Source organism: Schistocerca serialis, chromosome 7 (assembly GCF_023864345.2).
Source record: "Schistocerca serialis cubense isolate TAMUIC-IGC-003099 chromosome 7, iqSchSeri2.2, whole genome shotgun sequence".
In the NCBI taxonomy this organism is placed as follows: Eukaryota; Metazoa; Arthropoda; class Insecta; order Orthoptera; family Acrididae; genus Schistocerca; species Schistocerca serialis.
Genome location: NC_064644.1, coordinates 297,837,933 through 297,850,844, shown reverse-complemented (window position 1 = coordinate 297,850,844; position 12,912 = coordinate 297,837,933). Strand labels below are relative to the sequence as shown.

The 12,912-nt window shown below is 42.6% G+C and overlaps 1 protein-coding gene across 1 annotated transcript in view; it reads right to left on the bottom strand.

The window, feature by feature from the left end:
- Positions 1–12,912, bottom strand: part of LOC126412414 (calpain-D-like) — a 126,888-nt gene that overhangs the window by 69,500 nt on the left and 44,476 nt on the right. Inside the window, exon 9 of the mRNA XM_050082002.1 lies at positions 7,213–7,410. Within this exon, the coding sequence (XP_049937959.1) occupies positions 7,213–7,410 (198 nt within the window). The remainder of the gene's footprint in view (positions 1–7,212; positions 7,411–12,912) is intronic.

The window sequence follows — 12,912 nt, the reverse complement described above, 5'->3', positions numbered from 1 at the left end:
ATACAGAATTAGTGGTGTGCAGCTTGTCATAGTCAAGCCAGTTAGATATCTAGGCATACTGTTGGAAATTGATATGAAACAGAACAAGCATGTAATTATGGTAGTAGGGAAGGCGAGTGGTCAACTTTGGTTTATTGGGAGAGTTTTAGGAAACTGTAGCTCATCTACAAAAGAGACTGTGTACAGAACACTTGTGCAACCCATTCTTGAGCACTGCTCAAGTGTTTGGGATCCCCACTTTGTCAGATTAAAGGAAGACATCGAAGCAATTCAAAGGCATGCCACTGGCAGGTTTGATCAACTTGCCAGTGTTATGGAAAAGCTTCGTGAACTCAAACAGGAATCCATGGAGGAAAGATGATACTCTTTTCACAAAGCACTACTGAGAAAATTTAGAGAACAAACACTTGAAGCTGACTGCTGAACAATTCTACTTTCATCAACGTACATTTCCTGTAAGGACCATGAAGAGAAGATAAGAAAAATTAGTGCTTATATGGAGGCATACAGACAGTCATTTTTCCCTCACTCCACATGCGAATGAATTAGGAAAGTAAATGACTAATAGTGGTATATAGCACCCTCTGCATACACCATGCGATGGTTCGCAGAGTACGCATGTATGTTACTGTACATTTGGGTGTTGATGTAGATTATTAGTATAACTTCCTTTCAAGATTCAGGAAAATATCTTGCCTCTCAAATGCAGTTGAACAGGGTGATTTGTCAGATTAAAGGAAGACATCGAAGCAATTCAAAGGCATGCTACTGGCAGGTTTGATCAACTTGTCAGTGTTATGGAAAAGCTTCGTGAACTCAAACAGGAATCCATGGAGGAAAGATGATACTCTTTTCACGAAGCACTACTGAGAAAATTTAGAGAACAAACATTTGAAGCTGACTGCTGAACAATTCTACTTTCATCAACGTACATTTCCTGTAAGGACCATGAAGAGAAGATAAGAAAAATTAGTGCTTATATGGAGGCATACAGACAGTCATTTTTCCCTCACTCCACATGCGAATGAATTAGGAAAGTGACTTACCGAACAAAAGCGCTGGCAGGATGGATCTCATTTCAGGGCAGGATTTGAGGAAGTCAAATCCTGCCCTGAAATGAGATCCATCCTTCATGAAATCCTCCCCACTCCGCCAAGAGTGTCTTTCCGCCGTCCACCTAACCTTCGTAACCTGTTAGTTCATCCCTATGAAATCCCCAAACCACCTTCCCTACCCTCTGGCTCCTATCCTTGTAACCGCCCCCGATGCAAAACCTGTCCCATGCACCCTCCCACCACCACCTACTCCAGTCCTGTAACCCGGAAGGTGTACACGATCAGAGGCAGAGCCACGTGTGAAAGCACCCACGTGATTTACCAACTGACCTGCCTACACTGTGATGCACTATGTGGGAATGACCAGCAACAAACTGTCCATTCGCATGAATGGACACAGGCAGACAGTGTTTGTTGGTAATGAGGATCACCCTGTGGCTAAACATGCCTTGGTGCACAGCCAGCACATCTTGGCACAGTGTTACACCGTCCGGGTTATCTGGATACTTCCCACCAACACCAACCTATCCGAACTCCGGAGATGGGAACTTGCCCTTCAGTATATCCTCTCTTCTCGTCATTCGCCAGGCCTCAATCTCCGCTAATTTCAAGTTGCCGCCACTCATACCTCACCTGTCTTTCAACAACTTCTTTGCCTCTACACTTCTGCCTCGACTGACATCTCTGCCCAAACTCTTTGTCTTTAAATATGTCTGCTTGTGTCTGTATGTGTGGATGGATATGTGCGTGTGTGCGAGTGTATACCCGTCCTTTTTTCCCCCTAAGGTAAGTCTTTCCGCTCCCGGGATTGGAATGACTCCTTACCCTCTCCCTTAAAACCCACTTCCTTTCGTCTTCCCCTCTCCTTCCCTCTTTCCTGATGAGGCAACAGTTTGTTGCGAAAGCTTGAATTTTGTGTGCATGTTTGTGTTTGTTTGTGTGTCTATCGACCTGCCAGCGCTTTTGTTCGGTAAGTCACCTCATCTTTGTTTTTATATATAATTTTTCCCACGTGGAATGTTTCCTTCCATTATATTGAATTAGGAAAGTAAATGACTAATAGTAGTATATAGCAGCCTCTGCATACACCATGCGATGGTTCGCAGAGTACGCATGTATGTTACTGTAGATTTGGATGTTGATGTAGATTATTAGTATAACTTCCTTTCAAGATTCAGGAAAATATCTTGCCTCTCAAATGCAGTTGAACAGGGTGAGGACGCTGCCCCTATGAGGAGCCACAACACTGCATTATGCATTTCGTTTTTACCATGTGTTGCCTCATGCCAGAAAACAATGGATCCCAGAAGGCAGTGTTGCTGGCAGTTTCTTCATAGACATATTTCACCATTGTCGACACTATGTCTCTCTGGTTAGTCTCACTGCACCAGTAACTGGGCACATCCTAAATCATCTAGAACTCCTCTGGATACTAATATGGACTTAGTGAAACAATGTATATTATTCAGGAATGAGCCTCTCTTTGCTTTCATTAAAGGCTGCTAGGTTCTCCACAGTTGGTTGGCATCAAACTGTGCGGAGTCACATTACTGCTCCTCATTTACAGAGTGGATGTTCACTACAGGAAGGGGCAGGCAATATTCATAAGTGACAAAACTTGGAAAAGAATGCTCTGTGCCTTGGAGAATCTCATTAATATTGTAACTGAATCATTACTGGACACACTTGTGATGTTCAAATACAACCAGTTCATTGTACAAGATTCAGTCAACCACCCTGAATATCCATTTTAAGAGCTACCATTTGGACGCCAACTGTTTTGCTAGTTGTATGCAGAAATGGAAAGTGGTCATTTGAGTGCAAACTGTCAACCAATTCTCACTGATTGTAACAGTGAGGACTGGAGACCAAATCAAGAGACTGATGACAGAGAAGCACTCTGTATAAGTTCCATATTGTCTGCTCTACCCAGGGAATATGATTCTCCTCTGCATGAAGCCCTCAACAGCACCCATGCTGACAGAGACCTATAGTCTCATTGTCTACAGCTTCATTATGGTGCAAGTATAGAACAAATGATAACATTACATAGTATGTGTAATGTTAATGGAATTAGGTAAAGAGTTGCATTCTTTGCTAATAAACATGGAGACATCATCTTTAACCCTTTACTTGCCAAGGTCATTACTTCTGTGGAGACTATAACCCCTCATAGGGGCATCAATGTCACTGAAATGTGCCTTCTGATAACAAACACACTGCTCTCACTTGTGGTGAATCATGACTTCTCTAAATTTTTAAAAATTGCACATTGTATTTTTTATTCAAGACACCCGGTTTCAACAGTCTTTGCTGTGATCTTCAGGCTTAAACATCGTTTTATAGTGAAACGTATTCATTTTATGCTGAACCTCACGCACGAGATGTCAGATGGGAAAAACTCAGCACATTACAAAGTTTGTCATCACTAAAACCTTTACAAACACAAAACATCTTGTCCAAAAGGCCATGTCCATATACATCTTGCACATAGATGCTTGTTACATGATACAAATACAGTACACAATAGCACATCTGTTACCTATGCTGGACACATACTAAACAGTGCAAATCCACTTTAAATAATGTATAAGCACCTTGTCTTCAATAAGAAATATTTTGTGCAATCTTGGCTTTTGAATGATCTTTAACAATTAAAACAGGTTACCCTTCAATACTCTCTTAATGAGAAAACTCAATTCTCCAAATTTGTCCTGAACTTATTCACATTCCATTGGAGTATGGAAGAAATTTTACAAATGAGGTTTTTCCTTCTCATTCCTTTTTTCATTACATCCACATGATTGCACTTTGATGGGATGGGTTTGTAGTTATAGAAGCATGCACAGAGTTTATGGTACTAAAGAACTGGGAATGTTGAGGGGACTCCAGCTCAACAACTTCAGGTGTGCCAAACATAACATGCAAATAGTAGGAACAATGTGAAAGCTCATGCCAGCACGTTAAGTACTACTCTCAATTAGCCTGACAGCCCACATGCAACAAACTGATCATTGTAAACGTACCAGCTACATATGGGCTTATGCTGATAACCGTGTCTCCCTGGGCACAACTATGTCATCTATGAACAGCTTCTGAGAGCTACATTCCTTTTTTTAATTTTTTTTTTTTTCTTTGTGAGGTGATAAATATTTTACAAAAAAGTTGAATTCACTGTCTGATTTGCAAGGCAAATGACTGATGACTAGGTTTGATCATATATAACGACTGTCTACAAATCCTCATTTTCGCAATTGGTGATTGGTCAAAGTCTTTTGGGCAGAAGTGATCAGCTTGCAGTTACACAATGAAAAGATTTTAACACACCAATATTACACTTTTAATAACCATTTCTATTGATACACAACATATTACCCATGTAATGTAATGTGCATCAATAGAAATGGTTATCAAGGCTCTGATGCTTGTGTGTTAAAATTTCTGGACAGAAGACTTTAGTGCGTAGACTGATATTATATGGAGTAAAATTTTTTTAGCATTTTGAACAACTTTCAGTCCACCCTTTCCCTATTGTTGGGTTGGTTACTGTCCCTTCTGTTTTCTATGCATCTGCATCTTTGTATCCTTCTAGCGATTCAGGAAGGCTGTTTCATCTACATCTACGTGATTACTCTGCTATTCACAGTTAAGTGCTTGGCAGAGGGTTCAATGAACCACCTTCAAGCTGTCTCTCTACAATTCCACTGTCAAACGGTGTGCGGGAAAAAAGAGCACTTAAATTTTTCGGTGCAAGCCCTGATTTCTCTTATTTTATCGTGATGATCATTTCTCCCTATGCAGGTGGGTGCCAACAGAATGTTTTCACAATCAGAGGAGAAAACTGGTGATTGAAATTTCGTGAGAAGATCCCATCGCAGCGAAAAACGCCTTTGTTTTAATTATTGCCACTCCAATTCATGTATCATGTCTGTGGCACTATCTCCCCTACTTTGCAATAATACAAAAGGAGCCACCCTCCTTTGAACTTCTTCAATATCAACCATCAGTCCCACCTGATACGGATCCCACACCACACAGCAATACTCCAGAATAGGGCGGACAAGTGTAGTGTAAGCAGTCTCTTAAGTAGATCTGTTGCACCTTCTAAGTGTTCTGCCAATGAATTGCAGTCTTTAGTTTGCTCTACCCAAAACATTACCTATGTGGTCGTTCCAACTTAGGTTATTTGTAATTGTAATCCCTAAGTATTTAGTTGAATCTACAGCCTTCAGATGTGTGTGACTTATCACACAATCGAAATTTAGCGCATTTCTTTTAGTACTCATGTGGATAACTTCACACTTTTCTTTATTCAGGGTCAATTGCCACTTTTTGCACCACACAGGTATCTTATCTAAATCATTTTGCAATTTGTTTTGGTCATCTGATGACTTTACAAGACAGTAAATGATAGCATCATCTGCAAATAACCTAAGAGGGCTACTCAGATTGTCTCCATTGTCATTAATATAGATCAGGAACAATACAGGGCCTGTAACACTTCCTTGGGGAATGCCGGATATTACTTTAGTTTTACTCTACAACTTTCCATCTATTACTACGAACTGTGACCTTTCTGTCAGGAAATCACGAATCCAGTCGCACAACTGAGACATTATTCCATAGGCACACAGTTTGGTTAGAAGATGCTTGTGAGGAACAGTGTCGAAAGCCTTCTGTAAATCTAAAAATACGAGTATAAAGAGCTAGTTGTGTTCCACAAGAACGATATTTTCTGGATCCATACTGACTATGTGTCAATAAATCATTTTCTTCGAGGTACTTCGTAATGTTCAAATACAGTATATGTTTCAAAACCTACTGAAAATTGACATTAGTGATATGGGCCTCTAATTCAGCAGATTACTCCTATTTCCCTTTTTGGGTATTGGTGTGACTTTAGCAACTTTCCAGTCTTTTGGTACAGAACTTTCTGCGAAAGAGCGGTTGTATGTAATTGCTAAATATGGAGCTATTGTATCTGCATACTCTGAAAGGAACCTGACTGGTATACCATATGGACTGGAAGCCTTGCCTTTATTACGTGATTTAAGCTGCTTTGCTACACCAAGGATGTCTACTTCTATGTTTCTCATCTTCGCAGTTGTTCTTGATTGGAATTCAGAAATATTTACTTAATCTTCTTTGGTGAAGGAATTTCAGAAAACTGTGTTTAATAACTCTGCTTTGGTGGCACTGTCATCAGTTTAAGAACAATTTACCTCTGTCTTGATATACTTTTTGTCTTGGAAGTGTTTCACAATTTTCTTCTCCAGTCTTCAGTTCTCTCTTAATATGACCCAACCAGCTCTCTCTGAGTCATCCTATTGGTCTTTCCCCTAGCACATTTCTATCCAAGTATTGTTTTGGCAGACAATTATCTTTTGCCCTCTTCACATGTCCAAACTACTTGTGCCATGCAGTACTTTGTCTCTTTGTCACTGACAGATCCACTTGCACCTTTCCTCTGACGTCTTAATTCCTAATTTTATCTCTTCTAGTTTTCTGCAAGGCTGACTGCAGAAACTTCATTTCTGATTTCTCTTGTTTCTTAATCATAATACCTGATATATTTTCATTTTCCCTTTTCCAGTCATTGTTTCCTGCCTTTATCCAGAGTCTTAGATCATTAATCTACCTTGCCCCTGAAAAGTATTTTCTGCGCCCTTTCCTATTAATGAAAGAACTTTTTTCCAATTTTTTCAAGGTGGTAATTATTATTATACCCGTGGTTGCTGTCAGTTGGCAAATAAAAAATTAGTCCGTCAATGTCACAGCCAGCTCTGGACAATATAGAGCTAGTCTGTGGTGAACATTACATGCCAAGAATGGTGGGAGGTGCGTTGGATAAGTTTTAATGAATCCTTCTCTGTCGCACATACAATTATTTTTCATTTGTGGCAGTTCTTTTTTCTGTTCATAGCATCAGTGGGCACAAGATTGCACAGGGCTGACTAGCAAGGAGAGCTGGATTTGTCTTTGGACTGAAGACCACAAAAACACAGTGTCAGTACTTATTTTCCTCTAATTCTTTACCACTAATGCAATGTAAAGATTTTACACAATATAAAAATGTAAACACAAAGTGTACAAAAAATTTTATTATTCTTTTGTAACTGTAACTGTACTGTAATGGAAAATGTTTTTTGAGTATTACTTGAGAACATCATCAAAAGATATCCAGAAAACACCATCAGAGGCTCCAAGAGGCATTAGCATCTCTCTCAGGTGAGGAGTCCAGATAGGAGAATCATCAGACCAGTCACCTTTCCATGAATAGTGGCCCCATGGATTGCGCAAACGAAGTAGTCTGTTGCCTTGTACATCACAAACATCCAGAACAGAATAGGCATGCCTGTAGATACAAAAGGAAAGAAGTTATTTAAAAAGACAAAAGGCAGTATACACATAAGGATACAACAAATTTTTTTTAAATATTTGTATTACAAACTAATCAAAAATGCTTTTTTAAATTCTTCTTTCCCCTCAGTATGAATCAGTTTCTTTCTCTGGCTCTTACTTGCAACCCTATCGGATAGTGTCTCAATTTTTAAACTGCTCAATTTCTTTTTTATTTTTGTAAAAGAAAGAGACTAATAGTCTTACGTAAAGTGATTTGTTTCTCTAACTTTGGTGTGTTTTTTGTGCCTGGTTTACACTTCAGATAAAATGAAAGAGAGGATTGCTGTGTTAGAATGTTAGTGCTCCTTTAGCAAAAGCACACGGAATAGTTTTACTTGTCACTTGACTGGTGCCTTGTACTGGACATTGGAGTGACAGTTGAGTATAATATGGCACAACATTAGATATCAGTGCTTTTGATTGTGACTATGACTTCAGACACTTCACCTTCAAAAATGTAATTACTGCACTGTTCACATGCTACTTTGTCAAGTCAGTATTGTGAGTCCCTTCATTTGCAGTAAACTACAGCTGCTGCAGTCAACTGCCTGGGCAGGAATCCTCTTATGACAGGAGTAACAATCAATTCATTGATTCTCCTGGATTGTAACAGTGGATAGACAGATCACAGTGCAGCAAATTATTTGCCAGTTCAATGTCGAGCACCTAACAGTGAACAACCTACCGTCGAGAGCCACCTTCTCCTTATGGGAAAGTCATTGCTAAACACAAATACCTATGCTCACATGTCACAGGGCACAGAGTTTAGCATAAATGTCTGTTTAAGGAGTTGGGCATTTTGAATATTGCTTCACATTGTATTTATTCCCTCATGATGTCTGGTTGTACATAATTCACTACAGTTTCAAAAGGAACAATGATGTATATAATTACCATACAAGAAGGAAAAATAACACTCATTACTCCACATTAAGGTTTTCTTTAGCACAAAAAGGGGTGCACAATGCTGCAAAAAAATTTTTTAATCACTTACCCAGAGATATAAAATGTCTGACAGACACAAAAATAAAATTTGAAAAAACAAACTGAGAAAGTTTCTCTTTGACAGCTCCTTATGTTCTGTGGAATGAAAGGTGGTGAGTATGACATACCTACTGACAACACCTGAAATGTTCAGAATGTAATGATATGTACAAATTAGTTTGTGATGTCAGTGTAAAATTACTCACTCCCCATAATTACAATCTATCATGCGAAATGATCCATGGAACATGAAACTAACTAATCAGGAATGATGCCTTTGGTATTCTGAGCATGAAAAAAAAGAGTCAGCTGGACCTATGAGTAATGGTGCACATTGGTAGGTACTCTTGGAGCTATTTTCATCAGTGGATATCAGCACAGTGTCCACCTACATACCTAAGTGATAAGTATGCTTAACTGCTATGCAGAGCAACCAACTTCAATCCTCAGTGCAGCCAGGGGTTTTTAGTTAGTTAGAAGACTGTAAGAGGCTGCTCTCAGCCTTGAGGTACCTGTTAAGGAGTTACTTGAGTGAGAAGTAGCAGCTCCAAAGTCTTGGAAACTCACAAAGGCCAGACGAACAATGTGCTGACCACAAGCCCCTCCATACCACATATGAATAACACCACTGACAGAGAGTGGTGCAGTGTCTGGTTGGTACTGCTAGCTCATCACATGAAGCTTGTTATGTTTTTTGAGGATGAAATTGGGCTACTGATGCTTTCTTCGCTGTGGAAAGAATATAGCAATTTATAGTCAAATTGGTGTAAGACAATCCCTGACAGTTGCAGTGGGCTAGGTGTTATAACATCAAGTTGAACACATATATTTCAAAACGACACAACACACATAAGTCACTGAGCAAGTTGACAAAGCAAGACATGTGAACAAGGTAACATTCGAATGAACACTGAGTCCAAGTCTAGCAGCTGCTGGCTGGCTGGCCGCTTAGGTGGCGCTGCTGCTGCATGGCTGGCAGACAGTGCCGCATGTAGACGACATGCGTAATTGTGTGGCGGCACTTTGAATGATCGGCGAATCACAACACTTTTCCCCCCTTTGAAATTTTTGCACTGGTCTTGATGGAGGTGGCCTGTAGATTGCTAACGTCCATAGGTGTTGTTTGACTGGCCATAAAGTCTCGAGGAGGAGGCTTCCCGTACGGACGGAAGTGCCCCTGATGATACCGGGTTGAGATGACAAGAGACATAGGGGTCGAATCGGCTGGGGCCCCGTGCACTAATCTGCCGTTTGCGGCAAGTCCAGATGATGTAACAGGAGACATGGGCGATGTGTTGGCGTCCGTAGGAGAAGGAGGCGAGTAGATTGGCTCTGACAGATGGATGGTCATCCGGTTCCTGCATGGGTACGTCTCCTAGTGGCATCCGTTCTTGTACTGGCACCGAGATGACAGTGAGAGGGCTGTGTTGTGAGTAGTGAGAGATGCCAAGATCCCGAGCGTCAGGTAGAGCTGAAGGTGGTGTGGCGGCATTCAGAATAGGCGTTGCCGGCACACGAGGCCGAAGCTGGTCTAAATGACGCACTGCAACACCCATGTCCATCTGGATTTCATACAGGTGTTGGCCACGGTGTCGTAAGATGTGGCCCGGACTCCATTTTGGCCGCCTGCCATATCCCCGTACCTGGACAAGGTCGTCGGCGGTGGACCAACCAAGCGAAGGCACCTGCGGTCGTGAGGTGGAAGGCCGCAGAAGATGAAGCAGCGTGCTGGGCTGTCGGCCATGTAAGAGCTCAGCCGGGCTGTGGTCGCCCACGGGGGTGAAACGGTAAGAAGCCAGAAACTGAAGAAGCATATCATCAGCAGCAGAAGACGTCAGGAGTTTCCGCATCTGAGCCTTGTGGTTGCCACGATGGTAGGCGACGTGCAACGGACAATGAAAGGAAAGTTAGAGTAGGCATCAATTACGAGGAGCCAATAAGTACCTAAAAAAGGTCCTGCGAAGTCAGCATGAATGTGCCCCCAGGGCGTCTCAGGCGAAGGCCACAGTGACAAAGATGACTTCGGGGCGGCGGCCTGTGACGCACAAGGGCCGCAGGCAGCAACCATGTGTGCTATTTCAGAGTCGATGCCAGGCCAGTACACATGACGGCGCGCCAGAGATTTTGTGCGAGAGACACCCCAGTGCCCTTGGTGAAGGAGGCGCAAGACCAAAGCACGCAAAGACACAGGTACCACAACATGCGGCGAAGCATTTTTGGTGGAAAGGAGGATAACACCATCCCTTGCTGTGAGGCAGTAGTGCAAAGCGTAGTAGTTCCACAACGGGTCAGAAGTCTTAGTGGATGGACGATCTGGCCAACCCTTCTGAATACAGCATAAAACCCGGGAGAGGGTAGGGTCAGAACCCGTAGTAGCTGCCAGCCGGTCCCCGGTGATGGGGAATCCATCCACAACCCGCTGCTCAGCAACATCCAGGTGGAAACACAAAAGTTCGTCCCTATTGAATGCCAGATCAGGACCCAAGGGAAGGCGAGACAGTGCATCAGCATTCGCATGTTGAGCCGTCGGCCGGAAATGAATCTCATAATTGAAACGAGACAAGTAAAGAGCCCAACGCTGGAGGCGGTGTGCAGCCTTGTCGGGAAGTGACGATGATGGATGAAACAAGGAAACAAGTGGTTTGTGATCTGTAACAAGATGAAATTTGGATCCACAGAGAAAAAACACCAAACTTATGAAGAGCATAAACAATGGCCAAAGCTTCTTTTTCAATTTGAGAATACTTTTGTTGGGCATCCTGAGTGTTTTGGAGGCATAAGCAATGGGTTGTTCAGAGCCGTCAGAAAAACGGTGCGCAAGGACTGCACCGACCCCGTATTGAGAGGCGTCCGTGGCAAGAACAAGATGTTGGCCCGGTCGATAAGTAGCCAGGCACGGGACATGTTTCAGCATTGTCTTCAATTTCTGGAAAGCCGCAGCGCATGACGCAGACCAGTGAAAAGGCACGTTTTTATGCAACAGGCGATGCAACGGCTGAGCCACCGAAGCAGCAGACGATAAAAACTTGTGATAGTATGCTATTTTCTCCAAGAAGGCCTGCAGTTCCTTAACAGATGTAGGGCGAGGAAGGGCATCGATCGCAGCGACAGTTTGCTGAAGCGGACGAATACCATACTGAGAGAGTTGAAACCCCCAAGTACATGATACATGCCTGAAAAATTGTGACTTCTGAAGATTACACTCAAGACCGGCAGCCTGTAAGACATGAAAAAGTGTGCAGAGGTTCTGAAGATGTTCTTCAGTGGTGGAGCCAGTGACATCAATGTCGTCCATGTAATTTATACACCCAGGGACAGGGAGCAACAATTGTTCCAAGAGTCTCTGAAAGAGAGCAGGGGCACTGGCAACCCCGAAAGGCAATCGTTGGTATTGATAGAGGCCGAAAGGCGTGTTAAGGACCAGAAACCGCCGGGAAGCAGTGTCGAGAGGAAGTTGATGATAAGCTTCTGACAGGTCAATTTTAGAAAAATACTGGCCTCCCGCAAGTTTAGTGAACAATTCTTCAGGTCGGGGCATAGGTTAAGTGTCAATGAGGCATTGTGCATTTACAGTGGCTTTAAAATCGCCACAGAGGCAAATAGCACCATTGGGCTTAGCAACGACAATGACAGGAGAGGACCACTCACTGGAAGTGACGGGAAGCAAGACCCCTGAAGTAGTGAGACGATCCAGCTCCCGTTTTACCTGATCACGAAGGGCCACAGGAATGGACTGAGCCCAAAAAAACTTAGGCCGAGCAGTGGGTTTGAGCGTGATATGAGCTTCAAAATCGTTTGCACGGCCTAACCCACTAGAAAAAAGGGACAAAAATGTCATCGACAAGGAATCCAAATGAGCATAAGGAATAGCATCAGAGACGATATTGACAGAGTCATCTATGGAGAACCCAAAAACGCGAAAGGCATCAAAACCAAAAAGATTCTCTGCGTTACTCTGATCGACCATAAATATAGGAACAGTGCGAACGACGGATTTGTAAGATACCTCAGCATTAAATTGTCCCAAGAGCGAAATCTTCTGTTTATTGTACGTTCGTAATTGCCTAGTGACAGGTGACAGGATTGGAGAACCCAACTGAAGATACGTCTGAGAATTAATTATAGTGGCAGCAGAACCGGTATCCACCTGCATGCGAACATCCCGACCAAGGATTTGGACAGTGAGAAATAATTTCCCTGAAAGGGAAGAAGTACAATTGACAGACAACACGGAATCAGAATCAGCGTCATGTTCATGAACATCATGTATGCGGTCGGATTTGCGAACAGCAGACACATGACCCTTCTTTTTGCAATTGTGACACACGGCCCAACGTTGGGGACAGTCTTCCCGTGAATGTTTCGTAAAACACCTTGGACATGAAGGAAGTTGCCGGGGGTTTTGCTGCAGTTTCTTAGAGGGTTGTTTACGGTTAGGCTGAGGCTGCGCGTGGGAGCGTACTGCGGCCAC